This window comes from Cherax quadricarinatus, unplaced genomic scaffold (genome assembly GCF_038502225.1).
Source record: "Cherax quadricarinatus isolate ZL_2023a unplaced genomic scaffold, ASM3850222v1 Contig392, whole genome shotgun sequence".
Taxonomy (NCBI): Eukaryota; Metazoa; Arthropoda; class Malacostraca; order Decapoda; family Parastacidae; genus Cherax; species Cherax quadricarinatus.
The window spans coordinates 6,986-30,000 of NW_027195418.1; the positions used below are offsets into that span (position 1 = coordinate 6,986).

General features: G+C 50.9%; 1 protein-coding gene across 1 annotated transcript in view; it reads left to right on the forward strand.

Moving 5' to 3' along the window:
- The first annotated feature begins 395 nt into the window (after nucleotides 1–395).
- The window catches only part of LOC138851352 (uncharacterized), a 73,642-nt gene continuing 51,022 nt past the window's right edge, over nucleotides 396–23,015 (forward strand). Inside the window, exon 1 of the mRNA XM_070080394.1 lies at nucleotides 396–665. Coding sequence (XP_069936495.1) covers nucleotides 396–665 — 270 coding nt within the window. The remainder of the gene's footprint in view (nucleotides 666–23,015) is intronic.

Sequence of the window (23,015 nt, forward strand, 5' to 3'; positions counted from 1 at the left end):
GGAGGCACCCGAGTGGACACTACGAAGTGGCCTGGAACAGACTGATTTATCTCATCTGTGCGGCCGTGTTTCCCGTCTGGCATGCAGTTTATTACGGCTGGAAACTGATAACGAATAACTATGACTCTAATGTCATCATTGTACCGTTCGTTATTAATTCTCTCTCCTTGATTTTTTCATTCGTTCTGGCTGTGACCAAAAGAAATGTAACATGCCAATTCATGACGATTCTCCACCAGATCTTAACACCAAAAAAGTCCTGGATTCCAATATTCATCATCGTTTTATTTATTTTCTATTCCCTTTTTTGGCTATGTTTTAATTTAATTATAATACCAGAGTCTCCATTCAAAACTATTTCGTTCACTGTTCTATGTCCATTTCTCCCTGGGATGATGGACCTTCTGGTCGCCTCTTACATACACGACCTGACCCAGGCATATGCTCAGTTAATTTTATTGATGGATGCAGGAGATGATTGCCTTCGTTGTTTATCCACAGCTTCTCACTCCCACCAAAATACGTCAGCGGCACCTCTATGGCTCAACCTACGAGAGGGAACGCACTCTCCGACGGTTCTTAAAAACGTTTCTGGCCATATTCCATCATTTTCAAAAGTATCGCCATCACCTGGTCTTGAGAGGCAGACTTCAGCCCCACTGCAGGTAAGATTTGATGAGTTATTGGTTACTGGTGGAGGTCGTATGACAGACGGTGAGGATATCAGGAGAAAATGGGAATGAGGGACTGTACCCACGTAACTCTGATTTCTGGGTTCGAATCTCAACTCTTAGCAACGACTGAAACTACATTCGTTCTCCAGGAAGGGGGACAGCAGTGTCGGGGATGGTGCGGGAATAGTAAGATAGGGTGTGTGGTCTGGTAAGCCGTAAAGAAGTCAAATCTCTCACATTGTAATGAACATTCTTGTATATGTAAGGGTTCGGGTGTACCAAGTGTCTACTTACCACTCCTGCTGCCAGGTCTTAGGCCAGACCTCCTAGTTGATGGTCTGGTCAGTCAAGCAGAGACATGCAGTCTGACGTAAGTACAACACTCCAGCTGATCAATGACAGTGTGAGGATGTACTCACGCATCATGTACTCTCCTGTTTTTGGCGGTGGGGGTCGAGTCTTCAATTCTGGCCCATCCTCCAGATTACTAATGAACGGTCACACTCGGTCCCTGGTCTCAGAAGCACTATTATGCTTATTCCTAAGATTTGTTAACTTCCTAACTAACCTCACTGAAAAAATATTACCAGTTTACCTCACGACTCAACTGCCTGTTTAACTTTTCCTGTTCTTCCTTAACGGTGGTTCCTTCCTTGTAACATCTCTGCTGCATCTATCAACTCCTCTCAGGATCTTCCTAAATTCTACTCTCTTCAAGGCTTGAACTATTTTCTTTAGGCATTTTTTTTATTAATTTCCTTTAGTTTATGGAAAGAGAGGATCTGCAATTTCTGAAATTTCTGTGAATGTTTCGTAATGTTGAGCCGACATTCTGCTGCTACAATCTCTGTAGTGTTCCTGACACACATTAAGGGACTGATTACCTCAGACTCCTCCTCATCTTCCACTCTGTATTAGACTGAAGAAGTCACTGGCTGGCGATACGTTATCGTAATAACGATTTCCATATCTTGTTCTTTAACTAGTCTTTTTTAAACCATTTATAACACTGTTGACACACATCATACACGGTGCCAACAGTGATTTACACTGAAGTGCCTGAATGTTATCCTTGAGTCAGCCAGTGCCAGTGCCAGTGCCAGTGCCAGCACTGCCACTGATATTCGACTGGTTATATACTTGGTTTCATAAATATTAATTTCTTTTCAGGTCTTAAAACCTTTATTTCCACACTAAGTTTTCGTGTTAGGCCTTTTCTCTCTTTCCACAATTTTGAAAATCATTAATTTTCTGGACCTAAAATAAAAAAAAATAAAGAAAAAGTCAAATAAGTCCTCAGGATGTCTAAGATTTATTATGCTCTTCCAATATTCTTAGAATATATTCATGAAATATATTCTTGGAATATATTCTTAGAATATATTCTTGGAATATATTCTCATTGTCATTACGTGGTTCGCAAATGAGAATATGTTAGACATTCTCGTGCACAGAAAATAATTAGCATATAAAAGAAACAACACTGGTTATGGTGTGGAACACCGCTGGTGAAGTTCAGGAACACCACTGGTGAAGCTCAGGAACACCACTGGTGAAGCTCAGGAACACCACTGGTGAAGTTCAAGAACACCACTGTTGAAGTTCAAGAACACCACTGGTGAAGTTCAAGAACACCACTGGTGAAGCTCAGGAACACCACTGGTGAAGCTCAGGAACACCACTGGTGAAGTTCAAGAACACCACTGGTGAAGTTCAAGAACACCACTGGTGAAGCTCAGGAACACCACTGGTGAAGTTCAAGAACACCACTGGTGAAGTTCAAGAACACCACTGGTGAAGCTCAGGAACACCACTGGTGAAGCTCAGGAACACCACTGGTGAAGCTCAGGAACACCACTGGTGAAGTTCAAGAACACCACTGGTGAAGTTCAAGAACACCACTGGTGAAGCTCAGGAACACCACTGGTGAAGTTCAAGAACACCACTGGTGAAGTTCAAGAACACCACTGGTGAAGCTCAGGAACACCACTGGTGAAGCTCAGGAACACCACTGGTGAAGTTCAAGAACACCACTGGTGAAGCTCAGGAACACCACTGGTGAAGCTCAGGAACACCACTGGTGAAGCTCAGGAACACCACTGGTGAAGCTCAGGAACACCACTGATGAAGCTCAGGAACACCACTGGTGAAGCTCGGGAACACCACTTGTCAAGCTCGGGAACACCACTGGTGAAGCTCAGGAACACCACTGGTGAAGCTCAGGAACACCACTTGTCAAGCTAGGGAACACCACTGGTGAAGCTCAGGAACACCACTGGTGAAGGTCGGAAACACCACTGGTGAAGCTAGGGAACACCACTGGTGAAGCTCAGGAACACCACTGGTGAAGCTCGGGAACACCACTGGTGAAGCTAGGGAACACCACTGGTAAAGCTCGGTAACACCACTGGTGAAGTTCAGGAACACCACTGGTGACGCTCAGGAACACCACTGGTGACGCTCAGGAACACCACTGGTGAAGCTCAGGAACACCACTGGTGAAGCTCAGGAACACCACTGGTGAAGCTCAGGAACACCACTGGTGACGCTCAGGAACACCACTGGTGACGCTCAGGAACACCACTGGTGAAGCTCAGGAACACCACTGGTGAAGCTCAGGAACACCACTGGTGAAGCTCAGGAACACCACTAGTGAAGCTCAGGAACACCACTGGTGAAGCTCGGTAACACCACTGGTGAAGTTCAGGAACACCACTGGTGACGCTCAGGAACACCACTGGTGAAGCTCGGTAACACCACTTGTGAAGTTCAGGAACATCACTGGTGGAGTTCAGGAACACCACTGGTGAAGCTCAGGAACACCACTGGTGGAGTTCAGGAACACCACTGGTGAAGCTCAGGAACACCACTGGTGAAGCTCAGGAAGAACACTGGTGAAGTTCAAGAACACCACTGGTGAAGTTCAAGAACACCACTGGTGAAGCTCGGTAACACCAATGGTGAAGCTCAGGAACACCACTGGTGAAGCTCGGTAACACCACTGGTGAACTTCAGGAACACCACTGGTGATGCTCAGGAACACCAATGTTGAAGCTCAGGAACACCAGTGGTGAAGTTCAGCAACACCACTGGTGAAGCTCAGGAACACCACTGGTGAAGTTCAGGAACACCACTCGTGAAGCTCAGGAACACCACTGGTGAAGTTCAGGAACACCACTGGTGAAGCTAGGGAACACCACTGGTGAAGTTCAGGAACACCACTGGTGAAGCTCAGGAACACCACTGGTGAAGCCCAGGAACACCACTGGTGAAGCTCAGGAACACCACTAGTGAAGCTCAAGAACACCACTGGTGAAGCTAGGGAACACCACTGGTGAAGTTCAAGAACACCACTGGTGAAGTTCAAGAACACCACTGGTGAAGTTCAAGAACACCACTGGTGAAGTTCAAGAACACCACTGGTGAAGTTCAAGAACACCACTGGTGAAGTTCAAGAACACCACTGGTGAAGCTCGGTAACACCACTGGTGAAGCTCAGGAACACCACTGGTGAAGTTCAAGAACACCACTGGTGAAGCTCGGGAACACAGCTGGTGAAGCTCGGGAACACCACTGGTGAAGCTCAGGAACACCACTGGTGAAGCTAGGGAACACCACTGGTGAAGTTCAAGAACACCTCTGGTGAAGCTCAGGAACACCACTGGTGAAGCTCAGGAACACCACTGGTGAAGCTCGGGAACACCACTGGTGAAGTTCAGGAACACCACTGGTGGAGTTCAGTAACACCACTGGTGAAGCTCAGGAACACCACTGGTGGAGTTCAGGAACACCACTGATGAAGCTCAGGAACACCACTGCTGAAGCTCAGGAACACCACTGGTGAAGTTCAGGAACACCACTTGTGAAGCTCAGGAACACCACTGGTGAAGCTCAGGAACACCACTGGTGAAGCTCAGGAACACCACTGGTGAAGTTCAGGAACACAACTGATGAAGTTCAGGAACAGCACTGGTGAAGTTCAGGAACACCACTGGTGAAGCTAGGGAACACCACTGGTGAAGCTCAGGAACACCACTGGTGAAGTTCAGGAACACCACTGGTGAAGCTCAGGAACACCACATGTGAAGCTAGGGAACACCACTGGTGAAGCACAGGAACACCACTGGTGAAGCTCAGGAACACCACTGATGAAGCTAAGGAACACCACTGGTGAAGATCAGGAACAACACTGGTGAAGCTCAGGAACACCACTGGTGAAGTTCAGGAACACCACTGGTGAAGTTCAGGAACACCACTGGTGAAGCTAGGGAACACCACTGGTGAAGCTCGGGAACACAACTGGTGAAGCTCAGAAACACCACTGGTGAAGCTCAGGAACACCACTGGTGAAGCTCAGGAACACCACTGGTAAAGCTCAGGAACACCACTGGTGAAGTTCAGGATCACCACTGGTGAAGCTCAGGAACACCACTGGTGAAGCTAGGGAACACCAATGGTGAAGTTCAGGAACACCACTGGTGAAGCTCAAGAACACCACTGGTGAAGCTAGGGAACACCACTGGTGAAGCTCAGGAACACCACTGGTGAAGCTCAGGAACACCACTGGTGAAGCTCAGGAACAACACTGGTGAAGCTTGGGAACACCACTGGTGAAGCTCGGGAACACCACTGGTGAAGCTCAGGAACACCACTGGTGAAGCTCAGGAACACCATTGATGAAGCTAGGGAACACCACTGGTGAAGCTCGGGAACACCACTGGTGAAGCTCGGGAACACCACTGGTGAAGCTCAGGAACACCACTGGTGAAGCTCGGGAACACAACTGGCGAAGCTCAGGAACACTACTGGCGAAGCTCAGGAACACCACTTGTGAAGTTCAGGAACACCACTGGTGAACCTCGGGAACGCCACTGGTGAAGCTCGGGAACTCCACTGGTGAAGCTCAACAACACCACTGGTGAAGCTCAGGAACACCACTGGTGAAGCTCTGGAACACCACTGGTGAAGCTCAGAAACACCACTGGTGAAGCTCAGGAACACCACTGTTGAAGCTCAGGAACACCACTGGTGAAGTTCAGGAAAACCACTGGTGAAGCTCAGGAACACCACTAGTGAAGCTCAGGAACACCACTGGTGAAGTTCAAGAACACCACTGGTGAAGTTCAGGAACACCACTGGTTAAGCTCAGGAACACTACTGGTGAAGCTCAGGAACACCACTGGTGAAACTTGGGAACACCACTGGTGAAGCTCAGGAACACCACTGGTGAAGTTCAGGAAAACCTCTGGTGAAGCTCAGGAACACCACTAGTGAAGCTCAAGAACACCAATGGTGAAGTTCAAAAACACCACTGGTGAAGTTCAGGAACACCACTGGTTAAGCTCAGGAACACTGCTGGTGAAGCTCAGGAACACCACTGGTGAAACTCGGGAACACCACTGGTGAAGCTCAGGAACACCACTGGTGAAGCTCAGGAACATCACTGGTGAAGCTCAGGAACACCACTGGTGAAGCTCGGGAACACCACTGATGAAGCTCAGGAACACCACTGGTGAAGCCCGGGAACACCACTCGTGAAGTTCAGGAACACAACTGGTGAAGCTCGGGAACTCCACTGGTGAAGCTCAACAACACCACTGGTGAAGCTCAGGAACACCACTGGTGAAGCTCTGGAACACCACTGGTGAAGCTCAGAAACACCACTGGTGAAGCTCAGGAACACCACTGTTGAAGCTCAGGAACACCACTGGTGAAGCTCAGGAACACCACTAGTGAAGCTCAGGAACAACACTGGTGAAGTTCAAGAACACCACTGGTGAAGTTCAGGAACACCACTGGTTAAGCTCAGGAACACTACTGGTGAAGCTCAGGAGCACCACTGGTGAAGTTCAAGAACACCACTGGTGAAGCTCAGGAACACCACTGGTGAAGCTCAGGAAGAACACTGGTGAAGTTCAAGAACACCAATGTTGAAGCTCAGGAACACCACTGGTGAAGCTCGGTAACACCAATGGTGAAGCTCAGGAACACCACTGGTGAAGTTCAAGAACACCACTGGTGAAGCTCAGGAACACCACTGGTGAAGCTCAGGAAGAACACTGGTGAAGTTCAAGAACACCAATGTTGAAGCTCAGGAACACCACTGGTGAAGCTCGGTAACACCACTGGTGAAGTTCAGGAACACCACTGGTGATGCTCAGGAACACCAATGTTGAAGCTCAGGAACACCACTGGTGAAGCTCGGGAACACAACCGGTGAAGCTAGGGAACACCACTTTTGAATCTCAGGAAAACCACTGGTGAAGTTCAGGAACACCACTGGTGAAGCTCAGGAACACCACTGGTGAAGTTCAGGAACACCACTGGTGAAGCTCAGGAACACCACTGGTGAAGTTCAGGAACACCACTGGTGAAGCTAGGGAACACCACTGGTGAAGTTAAGGAACACCACTGGTGAAGCTCAGGAACACCACTGGTGAAGCATAGGAACACCACTGGTGAAGCTAGGGAACACCACTAGTGAAGCTCAGGAACACCACTGGTGAAGCTAGGGAACACCACTGGTGAAGTTCAAGAACACCACTAGTGAAGTTCAAGAACACCACTGGTGAAGTTCAAGAACACCACTGGTGAAGCTCGGTAACACCACTGGTGAAGCTCAGGAACACCACTGGTGAAGTTCAAGAACACCACTGGTGAAGCTCGGGAACACAACTGGTGAAGCTCGGGAACACCACTGGTGAAGCTCAGGAACACCACTGGTGAAGCTAGGGAACACCACTGGTGAAGCTCAGGAACACCACTGGTGGAGTTCAGGAACACCACTGATGAAGCTCAGGAACACCACTGGTGAAGCTCGGGAACACCACTGGTGAAGCTCAGGAGCACCACTGGAGAAGTTCAGGAACACCACTGGTGAAGCTCAGGAACACCACTTGTGAAGCTAGGGAACACCACTGGTGAAGCACAGGAACACCACTGGTGAAGCTCAGGAACACCACTGAGGAAGCTCAGGAACACCACTGGTGAAGACCAGCAACACCACTGGTGAAGCTCAGGAACACCACTGGTGAAGCTCAGGAACACCACTGGTGAAGCTCAGGAACACCACTGGTGAAGTTCGGGACCACCACTGGTGAAGTTCAGGAACACCACTGGTGGAGTTCAGGAACACCACTGGTGAAGCTCAGGAACACCACTGGTGGAGTTCAGGAACACCACTGATGAAGCTCAGGAACACCACTGGTGAAGCTCAGGAACACCACTGGTGAAGTTCAGGAACACCACTTGTGAAGCTCAGGAACACCACTGGTGAAGTTCAGGAACACCACTGGTGAAGCTCAGGAACACCACTGGTGAAGTTCAGGAACACCACTGGTGAAGTTCAGGAACACCACTGGTGAAGTTCAGGAACACCACTGGTGAAGCTAGGGAACACCACTGGTGAAGCTCAGGAGAACCACTGGAGAAGTTCAGGAACACCACTGGTGAAGCTCAGGAACACCACTTGTGAAGCTAGGGAACACTACTGGTGAAGCACAGGAACACCACTGGTGAAGCTCAGGAACACCACTGAGGAAGCTCAGGAACACCACCGGTGAAGATCAGGAACAACACTGGTGAAGCTCAGGAACACCACTGGTGAAGTTCAGGAACACCACTGGTGAAGCTAGGGAACACCACTGGTGAAGCTCGGGAACACAACTGGTGAAGCTCAGAAACACCACTGGTGAAGCTCAGGAACACCACTGGTGAAGCTCAGGAACACCACTGGTGAAGCTCAGGAACACCACTGGTGAAGCTCAGGAACACCACTGGTGAAGCTCAGGAACACCACTGGTGAAGCTAGGGAACACCACTGGTGAAGTTCAGGAACACCACTGGTGAAGCTCAAGAACACCACTGGTGAAGCTAGGGAACACCACAGGTGAAGCTCAGGAACACCACTGGTGAAGTTCAGGAACACCACTTGTGAAGCTCAGTAACACCACTGGTGAAGTTCAGGAACACCACTGGTGAAGCTCAGGAACACCACTGGTGAAGTTCAGGAACACCACTGGTGAAGTTCAGGAACACCACTGGTGAAGTTCAGGAACACCACTGGTGAAGCTAGGGAACACCACTGGTGAAGCTCAGGAGAACCACTGGAGAAGTTCAGGAACACCACTGGTGAAGCTCAGGAACACCACTTGTGAAGCTAGGGAACACCACTGGTGAAGCACAGGAACACCACTGGTGAAGCTCAGGAACACCACTGAGGAAGCTCAGGAACACCACCGGTGAAGATCAGGAACAACACTGGTGAAGCTCAGGAACACCACTGGTGAAGTTCAGGAACACCACTGGTGAAGCTAGGGAACACCACTGGTGAAGCTCGGGAACACAACTGGTGAAGCTCAGAAACACCACTGGTGAAGCTCAGGAACACCACTGGTGAAGCTCAGGAACACCACTGGTGAAGCTCAGGAACACCACTGGTAAAGCTCAGGAACACCACTGGTGAAGTTCAGGAACACCACTGGTGAAGCTCAGGAACACCACTGGTGAAGCTAGGGAACACCACTGGTGAAGTTCAGGAACACCACTGGTGAAGCTCAAGAACACCACTGGTGAAGCTAGGGAACACCACTGGTGAAGCTCAGTAACACCACTGGTGAAGTTCAGGAACACCACTGGTGAAGCTCAGGAACAACACTGGTGAAGCTTGGGAACACCACTGGTGAAGCTCGGGAACACCACTGGTGAAGCTCAGGAACACCACTGGTGAAGCTCAGGAACACCACTGATGAAGCTAGGAAACACCACTGGTGAAGCTCGGGAACACCACTGGTGAAGCTCGGGAACACCACTGGTGAAGCTCAGGAACACCACTGGTGAAGCTCGGGAACACAACTGGCGAAGCTCAGGAACACCACTGGCGAAGCTCAGGAACACCACTTGTGAAGTTCAGGAACACCACTGGTGAAGCTCGGGAACGCCACTGGTGAAGCTCGGGAACTCCACTGGTGAAGCTCAACAACACCACTGGTGAAGCTCAGGAACACCACTGGTGAAGCTCTGGAACACCACTGGTGAAGCTCAGAAACACCACTGGAGAAACTCAGGAACACCACTGTTGAAGCTCAGGAACACCACTGGTGAAGTTCAGGAAAACCACTGGTGAAGCTCAGGAACACCACTAGTGAAGCTCAGGAACACCACTGGTGAAGTTCAAGAACACCACTGGTGAAGTTCAGGAACACCACTGGTTAAGCTCAGGAACACTACTGGTGAAGCTCAGGAACACCACTGGTGAATTTTGGGAACACCACTGGTGAAGCTCAGGAACACCACTGGTGAAGTTTAGGAAAACCACTGGTGAAGCTCAGGAACACCACTAGTGAAGCTCAGGAACACCAATGGTGAAGTTCAAAAACACCACTGGTGAAGTTCAGGAACACCACTGGTTAAGCTCAGGAACACTGCTGGTGAAGCTCAGGAACACCACTGGTGAAACTCGGGAACACCACTGGTGAAGCTCAGGAACACCACTGGTGAAGCTCAGGAACATCACTGGTGAAATTCGGGAACACCACTGGTGAAGCTCAGGAACACCACTGGCGAAGCTCAGGAACACCACTGGTGAAGCTCAGGAACACCACTGGTGAAGTTCAAGAACACCACTGGTGAAGTTCAAGAACACCACTGGTGAAGTTCATGAACACCACTGGTGAAGCTCAGGAACACCACTGGTGAAGCTCAGGAACACCACTGGTGAAGTTCAAGAACACCACTGGTGAAGTTCAAGAACACCACTGGTGAAGCTCAGGAACACCACTGGTGAAGTTCAAGAACACCACTGGTGAAGTTCAAGAACACCACTGGTGAAGCTCAGGAACAACACTGGTGAAGCTCAGGAACACCACTGGTGAAGCTCAGGAACACCACTGGTGAAGTTCAAGAACACCACTGGTGAAGTTCAAGAACACCACTGGTGAAGCTCAGGAACACCACTCATGAAGCTCAGAAACACCACTGGTGAAGCTCAGGAACACCACTGTTGAAGCTCAGGAACACCACTGGTGAAGTTCAGGAAAACCACTGATGAAGCTCAGGAACACCACTAGTGAAGCTCAGGAATACCACTGGTGAAGTTCAAGAACACCTCTGGTGAAGTTCAGGAACACCACTGGTTAAGCTCAGGAACACTACTGGTGAAGCTCAGAAACACCACTGGTGAAACTTGGGAACACCACTGGTGAAGCTCAGGAACACCACTGGTGAAGTTCAGGAAAACCACTGGTGAAGCTCAGGAACACCACTAGTGAAGCTCAGCAACACCAATGGTGAAGTTCAAAAACACCATTGGTGAAGTTCAGGAACACCACTGGTTAAGCTAAGGAACACTGCTGGTGAAGCTCAGGAACACCACTAGTGAAACTCGGGAACACCACTGGTGAAGCTCAGGAACACCACTGGTGAAGCTCAGGAACATCACTGGTGAAACTCAGGAACACCACTGGTGAAGTTCAGGAACACCACTGGTGAAGCTCAGGAACACCACTTGTGAAGCTAGGGAACACCACTGGTGAAGCACAGGAACACCACTGGTGAAGCTCAGGAACACCACTGAGGAAGCTCAGGAACACCACTGGTGAAGCTCAGGAACACCACTGGTGAAGCTCAGGAACACCACTGGTGAAGTTCAAGAACACCACTGGTGAAGTTCAAGAACACCACTGGTGAAGTTCAAGAACACCACTGGTGAAGCTCAGGAACACCACTGGTGAAGCTCAGGAACACCTCTGGTGAAGCTCAGGAACACCACTGGTGAAGTTCAAGAACACCACTGGTGAAGTTCAAGAACACCACTGGTGAAGCTCAGGAACACCACTGGTGAAGTTCAAGAACACCACTGGTGAAGTTCAGGAACACCACTGGTGAAGCTAGGGAACACCACTGGTGAAGCTCAGGAACACCACTGGTGAAGTTCAGGAACACCACTGGTGAAGCTCAGGAACACCACTTGTGAAGCTAGGGAACACCACTGGTGAAGCACAGGAACACCACTGGTGAAGCTCAGGAACACCACTGAGGAAGCTCAGGAACACCACTGGTGAAGCTCAGGAACACCACTGGTGAAGCTCAGGAACACCACTGGTGAAGTTCAAGAACACCACTGGTGAAGTTCAAGAACACCACTGGTGAAATTCAAGAACACCACTGGTGAAGCTCAGGAACACCACTGGTGAAGCTCAGGAACACCAATGGTGAAGTTCAAGAACACCACTGGTGAAGTTCAAGAACACCACTGGTGAAGCTCAGGAACACCACTGGTGAAGTTCAAGAACACCACTGGTGAAGTTCAAGAACACCACTGGTGAAGCTCAGGAACACCACTGGTGAAGCTCAGGAACACCACTGGTGAAGCTCAGGAACACCACTGGTGAAGTTCAAGAACACCACTGGTGAAGTTCAAGAACACCACTGATGAAGCTCAGGAACACCACTGGTGAAGTTCAAGAACACCACTGGTGAAGTTCAAGAACACCACTGGTGAAGCTCAGGAACACCACTGGTGAAGCTCAGGAACACCACTGGTGAAGTTCAAGAACACCACTGGTGAAGCTCAGGAACACCACTGGTGAAGCTCAGGAACACCACTGGTGAAGCTCAGGAACACCACTGGTGAAGCTCAGGAAAACCACTGATGAAGCTCAGGAACACCACTGGTGAAGCTCGGGAAAACCACTTGTCAAGCTCGGGAACACCACTAGTGAAGCTCAGGAACACCACTGGTGAAGCTCAGGAACACCACTGGTGAAGTTCAGGAAAACCACTGGTGAAGCTCAAGAACACCACTGGTGAAGCTCAGGAACACCACTGGCGAACCTCAGGAACACCACTTGTGAAGTTCAGGAACACCACTGGTGAAGCTCGGGAACGCCACTGGTGAAGCTCGGGAACTCCACTGGTGAAGCTCAACAACACCACTGGTGAAGCTCAGGAACACCACTGGTGAAGCTCTGGAACACCACTCGCGAAGCTCAGGAACACCACTGTTGAAGCTCAGGAACACCACTGGTGAAGTTCAGGAAAACCACTGGTGAAGCTCAGGAACACCACTGGTGAAGCTAGGGAACACCACTGGTGAAGCTCAGGAACACCACTGGTGAAGCTCAGGAACACCACTGGTGAAGCTCAGGAACAACACTGGTGAAGCTCGGGAACACCACTGGTGAAGCTCGGGAACACCACTGGTGAAGCTCAGGAACACCACTGGTGAAGCTCAGAAACACCACTGATGAAGCTCAGGAACACCACTGTTGAAGCTCAGGAACACCACTGGTGAAGCTCAGGAACACCACTAGTGAAGCTCAGGAACACCACTGGTGAAGTTCAAGAACACCACTGGTGAAGTTCAGGAACACCACTGGTTAAGCTCAGGAACACTACTGGTGAAGCTCAGGAATACCACTGGTGAAGTTCAAGAACACCACTGGTGAAGTTCAAGAACACCACTGGTGAAGTTCAAGAACACCACTGGTGAAGTTCAAGAACACCACTGGTGAAGCTCGGTAACACCACTGGTGAAGCTCAGGAACACCACTGGTGAAGCTCAGGAACACCACTGGTGAAGTTCAAGAACACCACTGGTGAAGCTCAGGAACACCACTGGTGAAGCTCAGGAAGAACACTGGTGAAGTTCAAGAACACCAATGTTGAAGCTCAGGAACACCACTGGTGAAGCTCGGTAACACCATTTGTGAAGTTCAGGAACACCACTGGTGATGCTCAGGAACACCACTGGTGAAGCTCAGGAACACCACTGGTGAAGCTCGGGAACACAGCTGGTGAAGCTCGGGAACACCACTTGTGAAGCTCGGGAACACAACTGGCGAAGCTCAGGAACACCACTGGCGAAGCTCAGGAACACCACTTGTCAAGTTCAGTAACACCACTGGTGAAGCTAGGGAACACCACTGGTGAAGTTCAGGAACACCACTGGTGAAGCTAGGGAACACCACTGGTGAAGCTCGGGAACACCACTGGTGAAGCTCAGGAACACCACTGGTGAAGCTAGGGAACACCACTGGTGAAGTTAAGGAACACCACTGGTGAAGCTCAGGAACACCACTGGTGAAGCATAGGAACACCAATGGTGAAGCTAGGGAACACCACTAGTGAAGCTCAGGAACACCACTGGTGAAGCTAGGGAACACCACTGGTGAAGTTCAAGAACACCACTGGTGAAGTTCAAGAACACCACTGGTGAAGCTCAGGAACACCACTGGTGAAGCTCAGGAACACCACTGGTGAAGCTCAGGAACACCACTGGTGAAGTTCAAGAACACCACTGGTGAAGCTCGGGAACACAGCTGGTGAAGCTCGGGAACACCACTGGTGAAGCTCAGGAACACCACTGGTGAAGCTAGGGAACACCACTGGTGAAGTTCAAGAACACCTCTGGTGAAGCTCAGGAACACCACTGGTGAAGCTCAGGAACACCACTGGTGAAGCTCGGGAACACCACTGGTGAAGCTCAGGAACACCACTGGTGAAGTTCAGGAACACCACTGGTGAAGCTCAGGAACACCACTGGTGAAGCTAGGGAACACCACTGGTGAAGCTCGGGAACACCACTGGTGAAGCTCAGGAACACCACTGGTGAAGCTAGGGAACACCACTGGTGAAGTTCAAGAACACCTCTGGTGAAGCTCAGGAACACCACTGGTGAAGCTCAGGAACACCACTGGTGAAGCTCAGGAACACCACTGGTGAAGCTCGGGAACACCACTGGTGAAGTTCAGGAACACCACTGGTGGAGTTCAGGAACACCACTGGTGAAGCTCAGGAACACCACTGGTGGAGTTCAGGAACACCACTGATGAAGCTCAGGAACACCACTGGTGAAGCTCAGGAACACCACTGGTGAAGTTCAGGAACACCACTTGTGAAGCTCAGGAACACCACTGGTGAAGCTCAGGAACACCACTGGTGAAGCTCAGGAACACCACTGGTGAAGTTCAGGAACACCACTGGTGAAGTTCAGGAACACCACTGGTGAAGTTCAGGAACACCACTGGTGAAGCTCAGGAACACCACTGGTGAAGTTCAGGAACACCACTGGTGAAGTTCAGGAACACCACTGGTGAAGCTCAGGAACACCACTGGTGAAGCTAGGGAACACCACTGGTGAAGCTCAGGTACACCACTTGTGAAGCTAGGGAACACCACTGGTGAAGCACAGGATCACCACTGGTGAAGCTCAGGAACACCACTGAGGAAGCTCAGGAACACCACTGGTGAAGATCAGGAACACCACTGAGGAAGCTCAGGAACACCACTGGTGAAGTTCAGGAACACCACTGGTGAAGCTAGGGAACACCACTGGTGAAGCTCAGGAATACCACTGGTGAAGCTCAGGAACACCACTGGTAAAGCTCAGGAACACCACTGGTGAAGTTCAGGAACACCACTGGTGAAGCTCAGGAACACCACTGGTGAAGCTAGGGAACACCACTGGTGAAGTTCAGGAACACCACTGGTGAAGCTCAAGAACACCACTGGTGAAGCTAGGGAACACCACTGGTGAAGCTCAGGAACACCACTGGTGAAGTTCAGGAACACCACTTGTGAAGCTCAGGAACACCACTGGTGAAGTTCAGGAACACCACTGGTGAAGCTCAGGAACACCACTGGTGAAGTTCAGGAACACCACTGGTGAAGTTCAGGAACACCACTGGTGAAGTTCAGGAACACCACTGGTGAAGCTCAGAAACACCACTGGTGAAGCTCAGGAACACCACTGGTGAAGCTCAGGAATACCACTGGTGAAGCTCAGGAACACCACTGGTAAAGCTCAGGAACACCACTGGTGAAGTTCAGGAACACCACTGGTGAAGCTCAGGAACACCACTGGTGAAGCTAGGGAACACCACTGGTGAAGTTCAGGAACACCACTGGTGAAGCTCAGGAACACCACTGGTGAAGCTCGGGTACACCACAGGTGAAGCTCAGGAACACCACTGGTGAAGTTCAGGAACACCACTGGTGAAGCTCAGGAACACCACTGGTGAAGTTCAGGAACACCACTGGTGAAGCTCAGGAACACCACTGGTGAAGCTCAGGAACACCACTGGTGAAGTTCAGGAACACCACTGGTGAAGTTCAGGAACACCACTGGTGAAGCTAGGGAACACCACTGGTGAAGGTCAGGATCACCACTGGAGAAGTTCAGGAACACCACTGGTGAAGCACAGGATCACCACTGGTGAAGCTCAGGAACACCACTGAGGAAGCTCAGGAACACCACTGGTGAAGATCAGGAACACCACTGAGGAAGCTCAGGAACACCACTAGTGAAGATCAAGAACAACACTGGTGAAACTCAGGAACACAACTGGTGAAGTTCAGGAACACCACTGGTGAAGCTCAGAAACACCACTGGTGAAGCTCAGGAACACCACTGGTGAAGCTCAGGAGCACCACTGGTGAAGCTCAGGAACACCACTGGTAAAGCTCAGGAACACCACTGGTGAAGTTCAGGAACACCACTGGTGAAGCTCAGGAACACCACTGGTGAAGTTCAGGAACACCACTGGTGAAGCTCAGGAACACCACTGTTGAAGCTAGGGAACACCACTGGTGAAGTTCAGGAACACCACTGGTGAAGCTCAAGAACACCACTGGTGAAGCTAGGGAACACCACTGGTGAAGCTCAGGAACACCACTGGTGAAGCTCAGGAACACCACTGGTGAAGCTCAGGAACACCACTGGTGAAGCTCAGGAACACCACTGGTGAAGCTCGGGAACACCACTGGTGAAGCTCAGGAACACCACTGGTGAAGCTCAGGAACACCACTGATGAAGCTAGGGAACACCACTGGTGAAGCTCGGGAACACCACTGGTGAAGCTCGGGAACACCACTGGTGAAGCTCAGGAACACCACTGGTGAAGCTCGGGAACACAACTGGCGAAGCTCAGGAACACCACTGGCGAAGCTCAGGAACACCACTTGTGAAGTTCAGGAACACCACTGGTGAAGCTCGGGAACGCCACTGGTGAAGCTCGGGAACTCCACTGGTGAAGCTCAACAACACCACTGGTGAAGCTCAGGAACACCACTGGTGAAGCTCTGGAACACCACTGGTGAAGCTCAGAAACACCACTGGAGAAACTCAGGAACACCACTGTTGAAGCTCAGGAACACCACTGGTGAAGTTCAGGAAAACCACTGGTGAAGCTCAGGAACACCACTAGTGAAGCTCAGGAACACCACTGGTGAAGTTCAAGAACACCACTGGTGAAGTTCAGGAACACCACTGGTTAAGCTCAGGAACACTACTGGTGAAGCTCAGGAACACCACTGGTGAATTTTGGGAACACCACTGGTGAAGCTCAGGAACACCACTGGTGAAGTTTAGGAAAACCACTGGTGAAGCTCAGGAACACCACTAGTGAAGCTCAGGAACGCCAATGGTGAAGTTCAAAAACACCACTGGTGAAGTTCAGGAACACCACTGGTGAAGTTCAGGAACACCACTGGTGAAGCTAGGGAACACCACTGGTGAAGCTCGGGAACACAACTGGTGAAGCTCAGAAACACCACTGGTGAAGCTCAGGAACACCACTGGTGAAGCTCAGGAACACCACTGGTGAAGCTCAGGAACACCACTGGTAAAGCTCAGGAACACCACTGGTGAAGCTCAGAAACACCACTGGTGAAGCTCAGGAACACCACTGGTGAAGCTCAGGAATACCACTGGTGAAGCTCAGGAACACCACTGGTAAAGCTCAGGAACACCACTGGTGAAGTTCAGGAACACCACTGGTGAAGCTCAAGAACACCACTGGTGAAGCTAGGGTACACCACAGGTGAAGCTCAGGAACACCACTGGTGAAGTTCAGGAACACCACTTGTGAAGCTCAGTAACACCACTGGTGAAGCTCAGGAACACCACTGGTGAAGCTCAGGAACACCACTGGTGAAGTTCAGGAACACCACTGGTGAAGTTCAGGAACACCACTGGTGAAGTTCAGGAACACCACTGGTGAAGCTAGGGAACACCACTGGTGAAGCTCAGGAACACCACTGGTGAAGTTCAGGAACACCACTGGTGAAGCTCAGGAACACCACTTGTGAAGCTAGGGAACACCACTGGTGAAGCACAGGAACACCACTGGTGAAGCTCAGGAACACCACTGAGGAAGCTCAGGAACACCACTGGTGAAGATCAGGAACAACACTGGTGAAGCTCAGGAACACCACTGGTGAAGTTCAGGAACACCACTGGTGAAGCTAGGGAACACCACTGGTGAAGCTCGGGAACACAACTGGTGAAGCTCAGAAACACCACTGGTGAAGCTCAGGAACACCACTGGTGAAGCTCAGGAACACCACTGGTGAAGCTCAGGAACACCACTGGTAAAGCTCAGGAACACCACTGGTGAAGTTCAGGAACACCACTGGTGAAGCTCAGGAACACCACTGGTGAAGCTAGGGAACACCACTGGTGAAGTTCAGGAACACCACTGGTGAAGCTCAAGAACACCACTGGTGAAGCTAGGGAACACCACTGGTGAAGCTCAGGAACACCACTGGTGAAGCTCAGGAACACCACTGGTGAAGCTCAGGAACAACACTGGTGAAGCTTGGGAACACCACTGGTGAAGCTCGGGAACACCACTGGTGAAGCTCAGGAACACCACTGGTGAAGCTCAGGAACACCACTGATGAAGCTAGGAAACACCACTGGTGAAGCTCGGGAACACCACTGGTGAAGCTCGGGAACACCACTGGTGAAGCTCAGGAACACCACTGGTGAAGCTCGGGAACACAACTGGCGAAGCTCAGGAACACCACTGGCGAAGCTCAGGAACACCACTTGTGAAGTTCAGGAACACCACTGGTGAAGCTCGGGAACGCCACTGGTGAAGCTCGGGAACTCCACTGGTGAAGCTCAACAACACCACTGGTGAAGCTCAGGAACACCACTGGTGAAGCTCTGGAACACCACTGGTGAAGCTCAGAAACACCACTGGTGAAGCTCAGGAACACCACTGTTGAAGCTCAGGAACACCACTGGTGAAGTTCAGGAAAACCACTGGTGAAGCTCAGGAACACCACTAGTGAAGCTCAGGAACACCACTGGTGAAGTTCAAGAACACCACTGGTGAAGTTCAGGAACACCACTGGTTAAGCTCAGGAACACTACTGGTGAAGCTCAGGAACACCACTGGTGAATTTTGGGAACACCACTGGTGAAGCTCAGGAACACCACTGGTGAAGTTTAGGAAAACCACTGGTGAAGCTCAGGAACACCACTAGTGAAGCTCAGGAACACCAATGGTGAAGTTCAAAAACACCACTGGTGAAGTTCAGGAACACCACTGGTTAAGCTCAGGAACACTGCTGGTGAAGCTCAGGAACACCACTGGTGAAACTCGGGAACACCACTGGTGAAGCTCAGGAACACCACTGGTGAAGCTCAGGAACATCACTGGTGAAACTCGGGAACACCACTGGTGAAGCTCAGGAACACCACTGGCGAAGCTCAGGAACACCACTGGTGAAGCTCAGGAACACCACTGGTGAAGTTCAAGAACACCACTGGTGAAGTTCAAGAACACCACTGGTGAAGTTCATGAACACCACTGGTGAAGCTCAGGAACACCACTGGTGAAGCTCAGGAACACCACTGGTGAAGTTCAAGAACACCACTGGTGAAGTTCAAGAACACCACTGGTGAAGCTCAGGAACACCACTGGTGAAGTTCAAGAACACCACTGGTGAAGTTCAAGAACTCCATTGGTGAAGCTCAGGAACAACACTGGTGAAGCTCAGGAACACCACTGGTGAAGCTCAGGAACACCACTGGTGAAGTTCAAGAACACCACTGGTGAAGTTCAAGAACACCACTGGTGAAGCTCAGGAACACCACTCATGAAGCTCAGAAACACCACTGGTGAAGCTCAGGAACACCACTGTTGAAGCTCAGGAACACCACTGGTGAAGTTCAGGAAAACCACTGATGAAGCTCAGGAACTCCACTAGTGAAGCTCAGGAATACCACTGGTGAAGTTCAAGAACACCACTGGTGAAGTTCAGGAACACCACTGGTTAAGCTCAGGAACACTACTGGTGAAGCTCAGAAACACCACTGGTGAAACTTGGGAACACCACTGGTGAAGCTCAGGAACACCACTGGTGAAGTTCAGGAAAACCACTGGTGAAGCTCAGGAACACCACTAGTGAAGCTCAGCAACACCAATGGTGAAGTTCAAAAACACCACTGGTGAAGTTCAGGAACACCACTGGTTAAGCTAAGGAACACTGCTGGTGAAGCTCAGGAACACCACTAGTGAAACTCGGGAACACCACTGGTGAAGCTCAGGAACACCACTGGTGAAGCTCAGGAACATCACTGGTGAAACTCAGGAACACCACTGGTGAAGCTCAGGAACACGACTGGTGAAGCTCAGGAACACCACTGTTGAAGCTCAGGAACACCACTGGTGAAGTTCAAGAACACCACAGGAACACCACTGGTGAAGCTCAGGAACACCACTGGTGAAGCTCAGGAACACCACTGGTGAAGCACATGAACACCACTGGTGAAGCTCAGGAACACCACTGGTGAAGATCACGAACACCACTGGTGAAGCTCTGGTGAAGCTCAGGAACACCACTGGTGAAGTTCAAGAACACCACTGGTGAAGTTCAAGAACACCACTGGTGAAGCTCAGGAACACCACTGGTGAAGCTCAGGAACACCACTGGTGAAGCTCAGGAACACCACTGGTGAAGCTCAGGAACACCACTGGTGAAGTTCAGGAACACCACTGGTGAAGCTCAGGAACACCACTGGTGAAGCTCAGGAACACCACTGGTGAAGTTCAGGAACACCACTGGTGAAGCTCAGGAACACCACTGGTGAAGCTCAGGAACACCACTGGTGAAGTTCAAGAACACCACTGGTGAAGCTCAGGAACACCACTGGTGAAGCTCAGGAACACCACTGGTGAAGCTCAGGAACACCACTGGTGAAGCTCAGGAACACCACTGGTGAAGCTCAGGAACACCACTGGTGAAGCTCAGGAACACCACTGGTGAAGCTCAGGAACACCACTGGTGAAGCTCAGGAACACCACTGGTGAAGTTCAGAACACCACTGGTGAAGCTCAGGAACACCACTGGTGAAGCTCAGGAACACCACTGGTGAAGCTCAGGAACACCACTGGTGAAGCTCAGGAACACCACTGGTGAAGCTCAAGAACACCACTGGTGAAGCTCAGGAACACCACTGGCGAACCTCAGGAACACCACTTGTGAAGTTCAGGAACACCACTGGTGAAGCTCAGGAACACCACTGGTGAAGCTCTGGAACACCACTCGCGAAGCTCAGGAACACCACTGTTGAAGCTCAGGAACACCACTGGTGAAGTTCAGGAACACCACTGGTGAAGTTCAAGAACACCACTGGTGAAGCTCAGGAACACCACTGGTGAAGTTCAGGAAAACCACTGATGAAGCTCAGGAACACCACTGGTGAAGCTCAGCAACACCACTGGTGAAGCTCAGAAACACCACTGGTGAAGCTCAGGAACACCACTGGTGAAGCTCAGGAACACCACTGGTGAAGCTCAGGAACACCACTGGTGAAGCTCAGGAACACCACTGGTAAAGCTCAGGAACACCACTGGTGAAGTTCAGGAACACCACTGGTGAAGCTCAGGAACACCACTGGTGAAGCTCGGGAACACCACTGGTGAAGCTCAGGAACACCACTGGTGAAGCTCAGGAACACCACTGGTGAAGCTCAGGAACACCACTGGTGAAGCTCAGGAACACCACTGGTGAAGCTCAGGAACACCACTGGTGAAGCTCAGGAACACCACTGGTGAAGTTCAGGAACACCACTGGTGAAGCTCAGGAACACCACTGGTGAAGCTAGGGAACACCACTGGTGAAGTTCAAGAACACCACTGGTGAAGCTCAGGAACACCACTGGTGAAGCTCAGGAACACCACTGGTGAAGCTCAGGAACACCACTGGTGAAGCTCAGGAACACCACTGGTGAAGCTCAGGAACACCACTGGTGAAGCTCAGGAACACCACTGGTGAAGCTCAGGAACACCACTGGTGAAGCTCAGGAACACCACTGTTGAAGCTCAGGAACACCACTGGTGAAGCTCAGGAACACCACTGGTGAAGCTCAGGAACACCACTGGTGAAGCTCAGGAACACCACTGGTGAAGCTCAGGAACACCACTGGTGAAGCTCAGGAACACCACTGGTGAAGCTCAGGAACACCACTGGTGAAGCTCAGGAACACCACTGGTGAAGTTCAGGAACACCACTGGTGAAGCTCAGGAACACCACTGGTGAAGTTCAGGAACACCACTGGTGAAGTTCAGGAACACCACTGGTGAAGCTCAGAAACACCACTGGTGAAGCTCAGGAACACCACTGGTGAAGCTCAGGAGCACCACTGGTGAAGCTCAGGAACACCACTGGTAAAGCTCAGGAACACCACTGGTGAAGTTCAGGAACACCACTGGTGAAGCTCAGGAACACCACTGGTGAAGCTCAGGAACACCACTGGTGAAGCTCAGGAACACCACTGGTGAAGCTCAGGAACACCACTGGTTAAGCTCAGGAACACCGCTGGTGAAGTTCAGGAACACCACTGGTGAAGCTCAGGAACACCACTGGTGAAGCTCAGGAACACCACTGGTGAAGCTCAGGAACACCACTGGTGAAGCTCAGGAACACCACTGGTGATGCTCAGGAACACCACTGGTGAAGCTCGGGAACACCACTGGTGAAGTTCAGGAACACCAGGAACACCCCTGGTGAAGCTCAGGAACACCACTGGTGAAGTTCAGGAAAACCACTGGTGAAGCTCAGGAACACCACTAGTGAAGCTCAGGAACACCACTGGTGAAGTTCAAGAACACCACTGGTGAAGTTCAGGAACACCACTGGTTAAGCTCAGGAACACCACTGGTGAAGCTCAGGAACACCACTGGTGAAGCTCGGGAACACCACTGGTGAAGCTCAGGAACACCACTGGTGAAGCTCAGGAACACCACTGGTGAAGCTCAGGAACACCACTGGTGAAGCTCGGGAACACCACTGGTGAAGCTCAGGAACACCACTGGTGAAGCTCAGGAACACTGCTGGTGAAGCTCAGGAACACCACTGGTGAAACTCGGGAACACCACTGGTGAAGCTCAGGAATACCACTGGAGAAGCTCAGGAACATCACTGGTGAAACTCGGTAACACAACTGGTGAAGCACAGGAACACCACTGGTGAAGCTCAGGAACACCACTGGTGAAGCTCAGGAACACCACTGGTGAAGTTCAAGAACACCACTGGTGAAGTTCAAGA